Source organism: Amblyraja radiata, chromosome 5, assembly GCF_010909765.2.
Source record: "Amblyraja radiata isolate CabotCenter1 chromosome 5, sAmbRad1.1.pri, whole genome shotgun sequence".
Classification (NCBI taxonomy): domain Eukaryota; kingdom Metazoa; phylum Chordata; class Chondrichthyes; order Rajiformes; family Rajidae; genus Amblyraja; species Amblyraja radiata.
Genome location: NC_045960.1, coordinates 94,546,690 through 94,559,529, shown reverse-complemented (window position 1 = coordinate 94,559,529; position 12,840 = coordinate 94,546,690). Strand labels below are relative to the sequence as shown.

At 44.1% G+C, this 12,840-nt stretch overlaps 1 protein-coding gene across 2 annotated transcripts in view; it reads right to left on the bottom strand.

Moving 5' to 3' along the window:
- Window positions 1-12,840, bottom strand: part of galnt2 (polypeptide N-acetylgalactosaminyltransferase 2) — a 72,931-nt gene that overhangs the window by 26,497 nt on the left and 33,594 nt on the right. For both annotated transcript variants that reach the window (XM_033021828.1, XM_033021829.1), the window contains 4 exons: window positions 11,598-11,696; window positions 8,392-8,459; window positions 8,247-8,312; window positions 4,746-4,867 (listed from right to left, as the gene is read on the bottom strand). In XM_033021828.1, the coding sequence (XP_032877719.1) occupies window positions 4,746-4,867; window positions 8,247-8,312; window positions 8,392-8,459; window positions 11,598-11,696 (355 nt within the window). The remainder of the gene's footprint in view (window positions 1-4,745; window positions 4,868-8,246; window positions 8,313-8,391; window positions 8,460-11,597; window positions 11,697-12,840) is intronic.

Here is a 12,840-nt window from a genome sequence, read left to right as displayed (position 1 = left end):
AAGGTAATCATTAAGGCATGCCAACGTGCTTTTCTTTGGCACCAAGCTGATAGTGGTCGGCTTAAAGCAGGTGGGAACCTCAAAATGGAGTAGGAGAGGTTAAAGCAGCTGAAGCCATGACCTGTGAATACTAGGGAAGGTTAAGAGGTTCAACTGGAAGAATGGAGAGATTTAGGGGAAATGCAAGAGGAAATAAGATTAATATACAGGAGGGAAAGTCCATGATAGAATTTGAAAAGAGGATGGGAATTTGAAATCATTTGGTGTGAGACAAGTTGCCTTTTACTCAGACTGCTGTCTCAGTCTGCACGCTGTTGGGTACAACTCCAAATGTTTTGCGAATCAGCAAATTCAGTGATTACACTCACAATCCTTATCCAATTCTTCAATATAAGCAAGGGTAAAGGTGGCCTAAAGTGATGTTCAGGTACATAAGTGCAGCAAGATTGATGCCAGAACCAAGTGAAAGAGAAATGAATGGCTACTCAGTGGCTTTTCACTCTGAAAGAATAAAGCTTAAGATGGCACCATAATTGAGAAAGGCTTGAATTAAATCCAGGCTTGGTTAATGTTAATGTTAAATTTGTACAAGGCATTGGTGGGGCCAATTCTGGAGTATGGTGTACAATTTTGGTCGCCCAATTATAGGAAGGATGTCAACAAAATAGAGAGAGTACAGAGGAGATTTACTAGAATGTTGCCTGGGTTTCAACAACTAAGTTACAGAGAAAGGTTGAACAAGTTAGGTCTTTATTCTTTGGAGCGCAGAAGGTTAAGGGGGGACTTGATAGAGGTCTTTAAAATGATGAGAGGGATAGACAGAGTTGAGGTGGATAAAGCTTTTCCCATTGAGAGTATGGATGATTCAAACAAGAGGACATGACTTGAGAATTAAGGGACAGAAGTTTAGGGGTAACATGAGGGGGAACTTCTTTACGCAGAGAGTGGTAGCTGTGTGGAATGAGCTTCCAGTGGAAGTGGTGGAGGAAGGTTCGATTTTATCATTTAAAAATAAATTGGATAGGTATATGGATGGGAAAGGAATGGAGGGTTATGGTCTGAGTGCAGGTAGATGGGACTAGGTGAGAATAAGTGTTCGGCACGGACTTGTAGGGCCGAGATGGCCTGTTTCCGTGCTGTAATTCTTATATGGTTATATGGTTTAATCACAGGTGCAGGATCATGAGACATCACATGCACAAATCAAAAGAACAAAATAAGAAATGTAGGAACTTATTTTTATTACAAAGAATGTGGCAAATATGTGGAATAAATTACCAACACAGATGGTTGCTCAAAAAGCTTTAATGAGTTGCAGGAAGGAATGAAACACAAATGCAATCGCGCTATAAGAAAAGCTTCCAGGAAACATGTCTGTGGGCTGCAGATCAAAATAACAACATCAGGTACGCAAAGAGCTATGTTGTGAACCCTCCTGTAAGCTACTTTTCATGACCATTGCACATCTTTTTTTCCATTACTGTTTCAATACATACATTTGAATCGTTGTAAGAAACTACGAGCATGCTGCTATGTTAAACATCGTCTGAATAATCATACACATCACATCTACAACATCTCCCTCTTCCAAACAAAACTCTTAAACCTAATTTTCACACCCACGACTCCTCAGTACAATTTGCAGTTAGGAAATAAATCCTGGTTTTGCCAACAACGCCTACAATGCATGATCAAACACAAACTAAAATCTTTGCTGCACATTAGAATTAACAGCTTCCAGTCCAATACCATACTTGTATTCTCCATTACTCAGTTCTATTTCTAAATTAAATCTTACTCTGTTGTGAATATGATGTCCCACATCCGCCTCAATTACTTCAGCTTCTTGATTTCCTCAAAACAAAACATAGAAACATAGAAAATAGGTGCAGGAGTAGGCCATTCGGCCCTTCGAGCCTGCACCGCCATTCACTATGATCATGGCTGATCATCCAACTCAGTATCCTGTACCTGCCTTCTCTCCATACCCCCTGATCCCTTTAGCCACAAGGGCCACATCTAACTCCCTCTTAAATATAGCCAATGAACTGGCCTCAACTACATTCTGTGGCAGGGAATTCCAGAAATTTACCACTCTCTGTAAAAAATGTTTTTCTCATCTCGATCCTAAAAGATTTCCCCTTTATCCTTAAACTGTAACCCCTTGTTCTGGACTTCCCCAACATCGGGAACAATCTTCCTGCATCTAGCCTGTCCAACACCTTAAGAATTTTGTAAGTTTCTATAAGATCCCCCCTCAATCCTCTAAATTCTAGTGAGTACAAGCCGAGTCTATCCAGTCTTTCTTCATATGAAAGTCCTGACATCCCAGGAATCAGTCTGGTCAAAATAAATCAAGCAACATTTATTTTATTTTCGAACCAGAAATGTTTCAACCAGGAATCTCCTGAGGTGGGTTGTGCATATAGGAAAGGGGTCAGCAGTCCAATTTTGGACAGGGTAATCTGGAATTCTGGCCTTTCTTGTACATTTCCACAGCATGCATTCTTTACCAATGACATAGTCCCCATCCAGTCAGGCTGAATGACAGACCAGGCTGCCAACTGTGAAGGGAGCACTCCTTATTCATTAAGGGTCTTTCCTCAACCACCTGGCCAGCACAATGAAATCCTTCATTCATTTTGACCCTCCTTTCACTGTGGAAGTAAGAGATCAGTGTCAACTGATACACTTATTTCTCTCCCAATTAACTGTACAGAACAGTTTGTGATGTTACTCCATAATTCCAGCAGCACAAGTTTGATCGGGACCTCATCTTCCTTGTAACTGCACGATGTTTTCCATTTACTCCTGTTTCCTTTCGCACTGCAATGACATGCTGGTAGTTTAATCACTGCCATAAGCTGCACCCCAGTACAGGTGGATGGCAGGAAAAACATGAGGCACTGATATAAATTTAAGAGAGAATAAGCGAGTTCGGTATTCCAACTGCGCATGCCCAGCTCATAGGTCACTCGTTGTAAACATTGTTGGTAGCTGAGCAGCTGAACCTTTGTTTCATCTGTATTTTCCAGCTTTGATTCTTCTAGGTAAGAAAATACTGCATTCAAACTATGAATTAGCTGTATTTATTGTTCCTTTGTACAAAGCTATGACGATTTTGTCGTTTTTATTGCTTTATGCTTCGGTGGGGTCGGGGTCGGGCCCAGGTCTCCGGCGTTGCGGGCGTTGTGGAGTTGCTGCTGGGCTGTCCCCATCCCCTCCTGGGTGTCCCGTTCCGGTTCGGGGGTGGCCGGCCCAGGGCTGGCGGGGGACCAGCCCAGGATTGCAGCCGGTGCGGAGGGGTAGGCGCTGGTTCCAGCTCTGCTCTGTTCCCGTTCCAGGGGGGGTCGGGGACCGTTGGCTGTGTCTCTCTCCTTGTCCAGTGGCTGTCGATTGGCCCCCTCGGTGCCAGCGGAAACCGAGTGCCGGTCATCAGCGGGGATGCACACGGGTGCTGCGGTGGCTCGGCGGGTCAGGCAACATCTCTGGAGAAGGGTCTCGACCCAAAATGTCACCCATTCCTTTTTTCCGGGGTTGCCGCCTGTCCAGCTGAGTTGCTGCAGCGTTTGTGTGTATCCCCGTTGATGGCCGGTGCTGGGCTTTTGCCAGCGCCGGGGGGGTTGGCCAGCGGCCGCTGGGTGGGACTGGGAGTGCGGCTGCCGGTCCCCGGCCTGTTGGGGAGCGGGTTCCTCGGGAGTTGGGCTGGAGTTGGCGCTTCATCTCCGCGCTGGCTGTGGGCCTGGGGCCGCCAGTGTCCCGTCCCCCAGGCGGGGATGGGACACTTGGGGGGGTGGGCGGTCCAGTGATGGTTCGGCAGTGCTTGCGGCGCCGGGGACCCGGGTTCGATCCTGGCTGCAGATGAGGCGCGGGTCTGTGTGCTTACTCTCCCCTGTCTCCCACTTGCATCTGCCCCCTCTCTCTAGCTGTTACACCCCGCTCTCCTGCTACCTGCCACACCCGTTCATCAAATATATTTTTACACATAACTTATGAATAAAGATAAGGATTTATACACAGTCTATACGGCCAGCGCTTTGTTCGCTTTTTCTTTATGGCGAATGACCTTTGACAAATCCCTTGATTCCTTGCGTTTTTCAGAATACCAAACTCGCTTATAGGTTACAGGGTAAGCAAGATGAAGAACGGGACTGATAGGATTGTTCTATGTTCTAAGGGAATAGAATAAAATAGTTTTTTTAATGTTAGGTATAGAGTACGGCACGGAAACAAGTCCTCCATCAATGCTGAAAAAAAATGTCTCCTTGAGTTTGGCTCTGTTTGGCCCATCTCTCTCTGAATCCTATCTTTCCATGTACCCGTCTTAAGTAGCTTTTAACAATATAATTGTACCCACAATTAGTGCAGTACAGTGGCACTAAAGGTAGAGTTGCTGCCTTACAGTGCGAGAGGTCCGGGTTCGATCCTGACTACAGGTGCTGTCTGTATGAAGTTTGTTCGTTTTCTTTGCAACCATGTGGGTTTTCTCAGGGTCCTCTGGCTTCTGCCTTCATTCCAAAGATGTGCAGGTTTGTAGGTGAATTGACTTCTTTAAATTATTCATAGTGTGTAGGATAGAACTAGTGTACGGGTGATTGTTGGTCGGTGTGGACTTGGTAGGCCGAAGGCCTGTTTCTACACTGTATCTCTAAACTAAAACTAAGGACAGCTTCCTCTGGCAGCTCATTCCACATACCCATCATCCTCTTATTATCAGGTAATACATGGCAAACGTACTTGCTTACCTCAACTACCCTCTCCAGGAGCGGCTCCAGCCAGTGTTCATTGCACTCACAGTGGCTGTCGAGAAATGTTAGAATGGCTGCTTGTGCGGCATCAGCTCCACGAACACGTGAGCGCATTAGCCCTGTCCGGACACAATGGAAAGTAAAGTTCAACTAGTACAACCGCACCAATGTCTTGGAACCTATAACATAAAGTCCCAACTCTACATTTAATTTCTTGACTGAAAAAGGCCAAAGTGCCAACAGCCCTCTAACCACCTTATCTATCTGCGATGCCACTTTCAGGGAACCATGCTATCCTAGTCATGCAGCACAGAAAACGGGCTCTTCGGCCCAACTCATACATGCTGACTAAGCTGCCCCATCTAAGCTAGCCCCATTTGCCCACATTCCTCTGAACCATCCCAGCCCATGTATCTGTCCAAATGTCTTTTAAATGTCCTTGCTAGAGGAAGTCATTGTATCTGCCTCAATTACATCCTCAAACAGCTTATTCCATATAGTCTGTGTAAAAATGTTGCCTCTCAGGTACTTATCTTTCACCTCTCATCTTAAACCTTGTGCCCTCTAGCCCTTGATTCCCCTCTCCTGGGTAAAAGACTCTGTACATCACCCTGTCCATTCCCCTCGTGATTTTATTGAATTGAATCCTTTATTTGTCATTCAGACCTTTCGGTCTGAACGAAATGTCGTTGCCTGCAGCCATACATGTAATAATAAACAACACACAATAAACACAAATTAACATCCACCACAGTGAGTTCACCAAGCACCTCCTCACTGTGATGGAGGCAAAAGTCTTAGGGTTACTGTCTCTTCCCTCCTCTTCTCCCTCTGCGCTGAGGCGATACCCCACCGGGCGATGGTAAGTCAGTCCCGCGGTTCAAGCTCCGCGGCCTGGGGGTGGTCGAAGCTGCCGCCCTTCAGTCCAGCGGACGCAGCTGTTGCCACGGGAGCTCCGGAAAACAGGCACCAGCCTGTGACCTGCGAGCTCCCGACGATGTCGTCCACTGGCCCGCGGCCGAGCCCCGGATTCAGGTCGCCACCGCCAGAACGCAGCCTCAGCCACCGGAGCACTATAGAGCCATATAGAGCATCTCTATATAATCCTACCTCGGCCTCCTGCACTATAAACCCAAAGTTTCCGTGCAGTTCCCGGAGGTTTTTGTCAGTCTCCCTACCTGCTTCTACTACCTGCAACCTCCGGCAACCACCTGCAACCTCCGGGAACCGCACGGAAACCTTGGGTGGGGCGCAAAGTCTCCAGAGTTTTCCGTTCAGGTTTCTTATGTGGGACAAGGGCATAAGGAATAAAGTCCTAACCTGTCCAACCTCTCCCTATGGCTCAAGCCCACGAGTTATGGCAACATCCTCGTAAATCTTCTCTGCACTCTTTCCAACCTAATTGCATCTTTTCTACAGCAGCGTGGCCAAAACTGAGCAAATTACTCCAAGTGCGGCCTCACCAGCAACTTGTAGTTGCAACAGGTTGATCCTGACTACGGGTGCTGAATGTATGGAGTTTGCACGGTCTCCCTGTTTCCGCCTTGGTTTCCTCCGGGTGCTCCAGTTTCTTCCTATATTCCAGATGTGCGCGTTTGTAAATTAATTGGCCTTTGTAAATTGTCTCGTGTGTAGGGTAAAACTAGTGAATGGGTGATCTTTGGTCAGTGTGGACTCAGTAGGTTGAAGGACCTGTTTTCACGCTGCATCTCTAAGCTAAATTAAACACCTCCCTCCGCTTCCTACCATGAAGCCAATTCTGCACATAATTAACTAGCTCTCCCCGGATCCCATGAGCTCTCCCTGAATCATGATTTTATGCATCTCTATATGATCATACCTTAGCCTCCTGCAATACAAGGAATAAAAGTAACATTGGCAAATTTGCAGATTAAAAGTAACATTAGCGAATTTGCAGATGGCACAAAGCTGGGTGGCAGTGTGAATTGTGAGGAGGATGCTATGAGGATACAGGGTGACTCGGACAGGTAGGGTGAGTGGGCAGATGCATGGCAGATGCAGTTTAATGTGGATAAACGTGAGGTTATCCACTTTGGTGGCAAAACAGGAAGGCAGATTATTATCTGAATGGTGTCAAATTGGGAAAAGGAGGCAGTGAAGAAAGCGAATGGCATGTTGGCCTTCATAACAAGAGGAGTTGAGTATAGTAGCAAAGAGGTCCTTCTGCAGTTGTACAGAGTCCTAGTGAGACCACATCTGGAGTATTGTGTGCAGTTTTGGTCTCCAAATTTGAGGAAGGACATTCTTGCTATTGAGGGAGTACAGTGTAGGTTCACGAGGTTATTCCCGGGATAGCGGGACTGTCATATGTTGATAGAATTGAGCGGCTGGGCTTGTATACTCTGGAATTTAGAAGGATGAGAGGAATCTTATTGAGACATGTAAGATTATTAAGGGATTGGACACGCTAGAGGCAGGAAACATGTTCCTAATGTAGAGGGTGTCCAGAACCAGGGGCCACAGTTTAAGAATAAGATATAGGCCATTTAGAACAGTGATGAGGAAAAACCTTTCCACCCAGAGAGTTGTGAATCTGTGGAATTCTCTGCCTCAGCAGGCAGCGGAGGCCAATTCTCTGGATGCTTTCAAGAGAGAGTTAGATAGAGCTCTTAAAGATAGCGGAGTCAGGGGATATGGTGAGCAGGTAGGGACGGGGTACTGATTGTGGATGATCAGCCACGATCACATTAAATGGCGGTGCTGGCTCGAAGGGTCAAATGGCCTACTCCTAATAATAATAATACATTTTATTTATGGGCGCCTTTCAATAGTCTCAAGGACACCTTACAAAAATTTAGCAGGTAGAGGAAAAACATGTAAGGGGAATGAAATAAATAGTAGAGACATGACTAGTACACAAATTAAAGACAGAATTCAATTCAAAACACAATATGAGGCAATTCATGCACAGATGAAAAGGGAGGGGGACGTGGGGCTAAGGATAGGCAGAGGTGAAGAGATGGGTCTTGAGGCGGGACTGGAAGATGGTGAGGGACACGGAATTGCGGATCAGTTGGGGGAGGGAGTTCCATAGCCTGGGAGCTGCCTTGGAGAAGGCTCTGTCCCCAAAACTGCGGAGGTTGGACTTGTGGATGGAGAGGAGACCGGCTGATGTGGATCTGAGGGACCGTGAGGGTTGGTAGGGGGCGAGGAGGTCAGTGAGATATGGGGGGGCCAGATGGTGGAGGGCTTTGTAGGTGAGGACCAGGATTTTGTAAGTGATCCGGTGGGAGATGGGAAGCCAGTGAAGTTGTTTGAGGACTGGAGTGATGTGATGCCAGGATTTGGTGTGGGTGATGAGTCGGGCGGCTGCGTTCTGGACCAGTTGGAGTCGGTTGATGTAGGTGGAGCTGATGCCAAGGAGAAGTGTTGCATACTCCTGCACCTAGGAGTAGGCCATTTGTCTATTAAGTCTATTGTCTATTAAGTCTTTAAAATAAATCTCAAGAACAGAAACACAAGAACACCTTGACTCACCTTCACGTCTGTTATTTCGAAGAATTCGTACTTTCTCAATCTTTGACAACAGTGTGCCGTCTTCAGCTGAAAGCAGTAATACACATTAAAGGAAAACATTTTAGGACAACACAAACTGTGAAAAGTTTTACAAAAAATGACTTACGGTTGTCACTGTAATCATCGACCAAAATGATTTCTTTGATAAGATACGGTGAACTTTTTCTAAGCACACTGTAAAACAAAAATCATTCAACATTAAATGCAATAAAATATATGATTAATAATTATCAAACTTTGCTTCTGTTGTGCTGAATTACAGAACCCGTAAAGACCCCTGCTATACACTGCCGCTTGCTTTAATACAACAAGTCCTCCCCAGTCCTCTACGCTTGGTCTGATTCCTGAGCAATGCTCGTAACCCAGTTTGCAAACCGTAAATGTGGCCGCCCGGAAATATATTTAAATAAAAAAACAGGCTGACCATGGACAACAAGGTGTTTAACCCAACCATTCAGAAAATTGCTGCAAATCGAGTTCCCACCCGACAGAAGATGCCTGTAGTCCCACAGGAGATAACAAATCCATCCTGCCTGTCTCCCAAACGTTTGATTGCATGTATGGGCTATACATAACTTGGGTGTTTGTAACCTGGGTAGGCTCTGTATCCTGTTTTAAATGCAGAATTAAGTGAAAAACTTGGCTGTGAGTACAATTTGCAAAGAAAAAGGTACTGAATAGCTATGTATTTGCTGATACATCTGTTTTACCGTAAGAGTAAAAATGTATCAGTCCCTTATTTATCTGTTCAATTACATGTCCATTCATTGGAGTTAGGTGACTCCTAACTTTCAAACAATTATCCACTTCCTACTCATCAACCCACACTGGCCTCAACGTCTTTTTAGGGCGGGAATTCCAAATGTCCGATACTTCTTGTGTGAAAAGTTCTTCCTGACACCACCATTGTGGCCTATCTCTGATTCCCATTTTATGGTTATACCACCTTGTTCTGAAATCTCCACTAGAGCCATAGGTTATTTCACTCTACTTATCAACACTTTTAAATCATCTTAAACACCTAATTTAGATCATTTTTTGACCTTCATAACAATCCAAACCTAATCACCTAACTCATTACCTAACCCTTCAAGTGCCAGCTTCATTCTGGTGAAACTATTCCGCAGCCCCACAAATGAATTATTCCTCGCGGTATGAAACCAAGAACTGAGGGCAGTATGCCATGTTGCCTAAATGCTGTTCTACATATTGGCTAATCCTTAATATCCTTGTCTAAAAATAAAATCTATTGATCTCAATGCTGAACCTTTGAATTGAGCAAGCCTCAATAACTCACTGTCAGCCATAACAAGAGGACATTTTGTGGGTATGGAAGAAGGGGGGCAACAGCGTAAAAAGCTGCACCCAGACTCCCAACATGGAATTGGAACTAGTGAGGCTCCAGGACTTAGACGACTCATTACAAATCCTCGCACTTGTTTTTGGTGACATATTACAATTGGGAGGCCTACCTGACAATGCAGAGCTATCGTCTGCCTCGACTGTTCGAAATTCAAACCTTCAACTTTGCATTTAAAGAATGTTCTTGAATCATATGTCACTATGTTATTTCTGAGAGGCAGGCTATAATAACAATAGCAGCTTGTAGCCACCGCAGTGTACCCCATTCATCCTTCTTTTTCTGAGGGATTTGAAAGCAGTAACTGGTGAGCAAAAAGAAGCAGAATGAAGATGAAAAGAACTATTTTAAGATGCGTTTATTGCTGCAGTTAGGAATGCACTGCCCGAAAGGGCAGCAGAGACAAAGTCAACATTAATGTTTACAAGGAAATCTTTATAAAGCAAAGGTTGCACTAGCTATCGGATTAGAGCAGGTGAACGTGCTACTGTGGATAGTTCCTACATAGAGCCAGCATCCTGTCAATATAGTGAGACCAAATTTGAACAAATGGGTTCACCAGTGTACATCAACAGTTTTTCACCACATGGCACAATGTCAGAATACCGTGTGGGAAGGAACTGCAGATGCTAGTATAAATCGAAGACAGACACAAAATGCTGGAGTAACTCAGCGGGACAGGCAGTATCTCTGGAGGGAAGGAATGGGTGAGACGTTTCAAGTCGAGACCCTTCTTCAGACTTGACCTGAAGCGTCACCTGAAACCTCACACAAAATACTTTTAGGTTTGGGGTTACCAAATTGTTTTCCTACAACCAAGCAATGTCAGCCAAGTCCCTGTGATGCATGAAAGAAGATCTACTGTCAATTATTGACCTGGTGGGAATAATTGCCTCGAGCATTACACACGCTGATGCAACACACTGAAAATAAAATTCTACACTGATTGTAACGAAGTTCCTCAAAGGCAAAATTTGTTCACCTCTCAGCAAACTGGGAACAAAGCAATCCACTCGCATTACTCAGTAGCTCAATCAGCTTTCAATAGCTGTACTCATAAAACACTGTTCCCACAATAATCTTACTTTGTCATCGCTCTGCTGACATTGGTGGGATGGAGAATGACTGGGATCTTGCCAATATTTACAAGACTCTCCCGCATTGAAAAGTTTGTAAACAGCCACAATAAGGAGACGGGGATTGAAAGAATTCCTTTATCCCTTTCACGTCTGAAACGTATGGAAATCCAATTCCTCTTTCAAGGTTCTCCAAAACAAACCACAGAGATTACATAAAGAGTTCCTGCTTTTCATGTGTGGAGTGCTCATATTCTATTGGCCAGACATGATCCACTATGCTCTGATATCTTGAAGTAGCTGATAATATTTCAGGGTTCTCCGCAGGTGTGCTCGGTTACTGCTTCAGTTTTAAAGGTTCCAGTAAAGCACGCAAATTCACATTTAGACCGGTTGATCTTCGCCATGCTTGCTAATCTACTTCAGATTTAGTATGTTCATCAGAGTTTAAATCCCTTCAAACATTTGGCTCTCCCTATCTCTGTTACGTTCTTCAGCTCTGCAGACGTCCACGATCTCACCAATCCTGTGGCTCTGAGGTTGAAATGTTACCGACATTCTATAGAAACAATAGTTTGAAGTCAACCAAAATGTAGCCCAGTTAATTTGTAATACCATCACCCGCTGTCAGCTGTTCATGGCATAAACTTGAAATTCCTTCCCCAATTCTTTACATCACTCTTCTTCTTTAGGATACTCCTCAATTGGCTACCTCTTTGGCTGACTTTTTTGCTATCTGTCCTAATATGTGTGGTTTGGTGTTAACATTTGTTTTAACAGTGGAAAACATTCTTGTACTTCTTGATGGGTGCTACAAAAACAATGTTGCTGGTGTTTTAAAGTCAAAGTATTGTGCCTGACCTCTGTTATTCCTACCTGATAACAGTACGCAGCAACGCTGATCTTGCTTCATTGTGAAAGGTAATGATTACACTGGTTGCTATCAAGTCAGTTCTCCACTGCTGCCGCCGACACCTATCAGAAAGGACACAACACACTGATCGCATTGTAGTATATTCAATCAATGCAGCTATTTAAAAAGTAACTTCGTCATATCAGAATGGAAAAAAAAGTGTATCGATTAATCAAACAGGAACAAAAAACGATGATGAACATTCAACCTTTTGTGTTGTTAAGTGACTCATGAAAGGAACTTAGGTGATCTGTTGAGGTGATGGAAACAAAAATATATGCCCGATTTCCAAATACTTTAAACAATCAAGCAGAAATGTATGACTGTATTCAATAATCCAAAATAAGATCATTATTTGCTTATTTTTAATGTTCAATAGATTTTTTTTTAATGAGTTGTTTTCGATTAGCATGCACAATACCCATCACTTAATAACCCATTAGAAAAACAGGCAGGTCTTTATCATATACACACACACACACGTACATATATAGGGTAATAGCACAAGATTTGAAAGATGATAGCTGCCTTTTCATGAAATAGTTTCGACTTTGTAGGAAACTATGTTTTTCAAATGCTACTTGGGTAGTCATTTATCCAGCCTCTTGCGATCAACAAGTGGGAAAAAGCGAACTTTATTCTTGCAAACCACAATTTGCCAGCAGAAACACTTAGGCTAAAAGTTTTACATCCAAAATTTATTAAATATATGTTCTGCTGGTCTCCCCCCAATCAAAGTAGTCCAGATTAAAGAAATATACCTTCAAGAATTAACTTGTGGGAAGCTAGGGAAGGCATGGATATTTGAATCATTGATAGCAATGGACATGCTAGCAGAAAACTGGAGGGTGGCTAATTCCATGTCTTTATTTAAGAAAGGCTGCAAGGAACATAAGTACATTGTTCCACAGAAGTGGCAATACAGGTGGACCAGGCACGTGCCGTGAGTTATTACTCAGGGTAGGCAGTCAGTCGGCTTTAAAAAAAAAATTTAAACCGCGCATGCGCAGATTGCTCTCTTCTCCGTAAAAATTAAAGTAAAGACAGTAACAATTCAATTTGCCCAAGGCTTCCAAGTCTCCTTCATTCTGAATTACTGAATGGGTGGGGGGTGAAGGGTGACGGCAGGTGGAGAGATGGTGGAAAAAACGGGAGCACACCGGGACAAGTTGAATCAGTTGTCATCTTATTGAATGACAATACTTG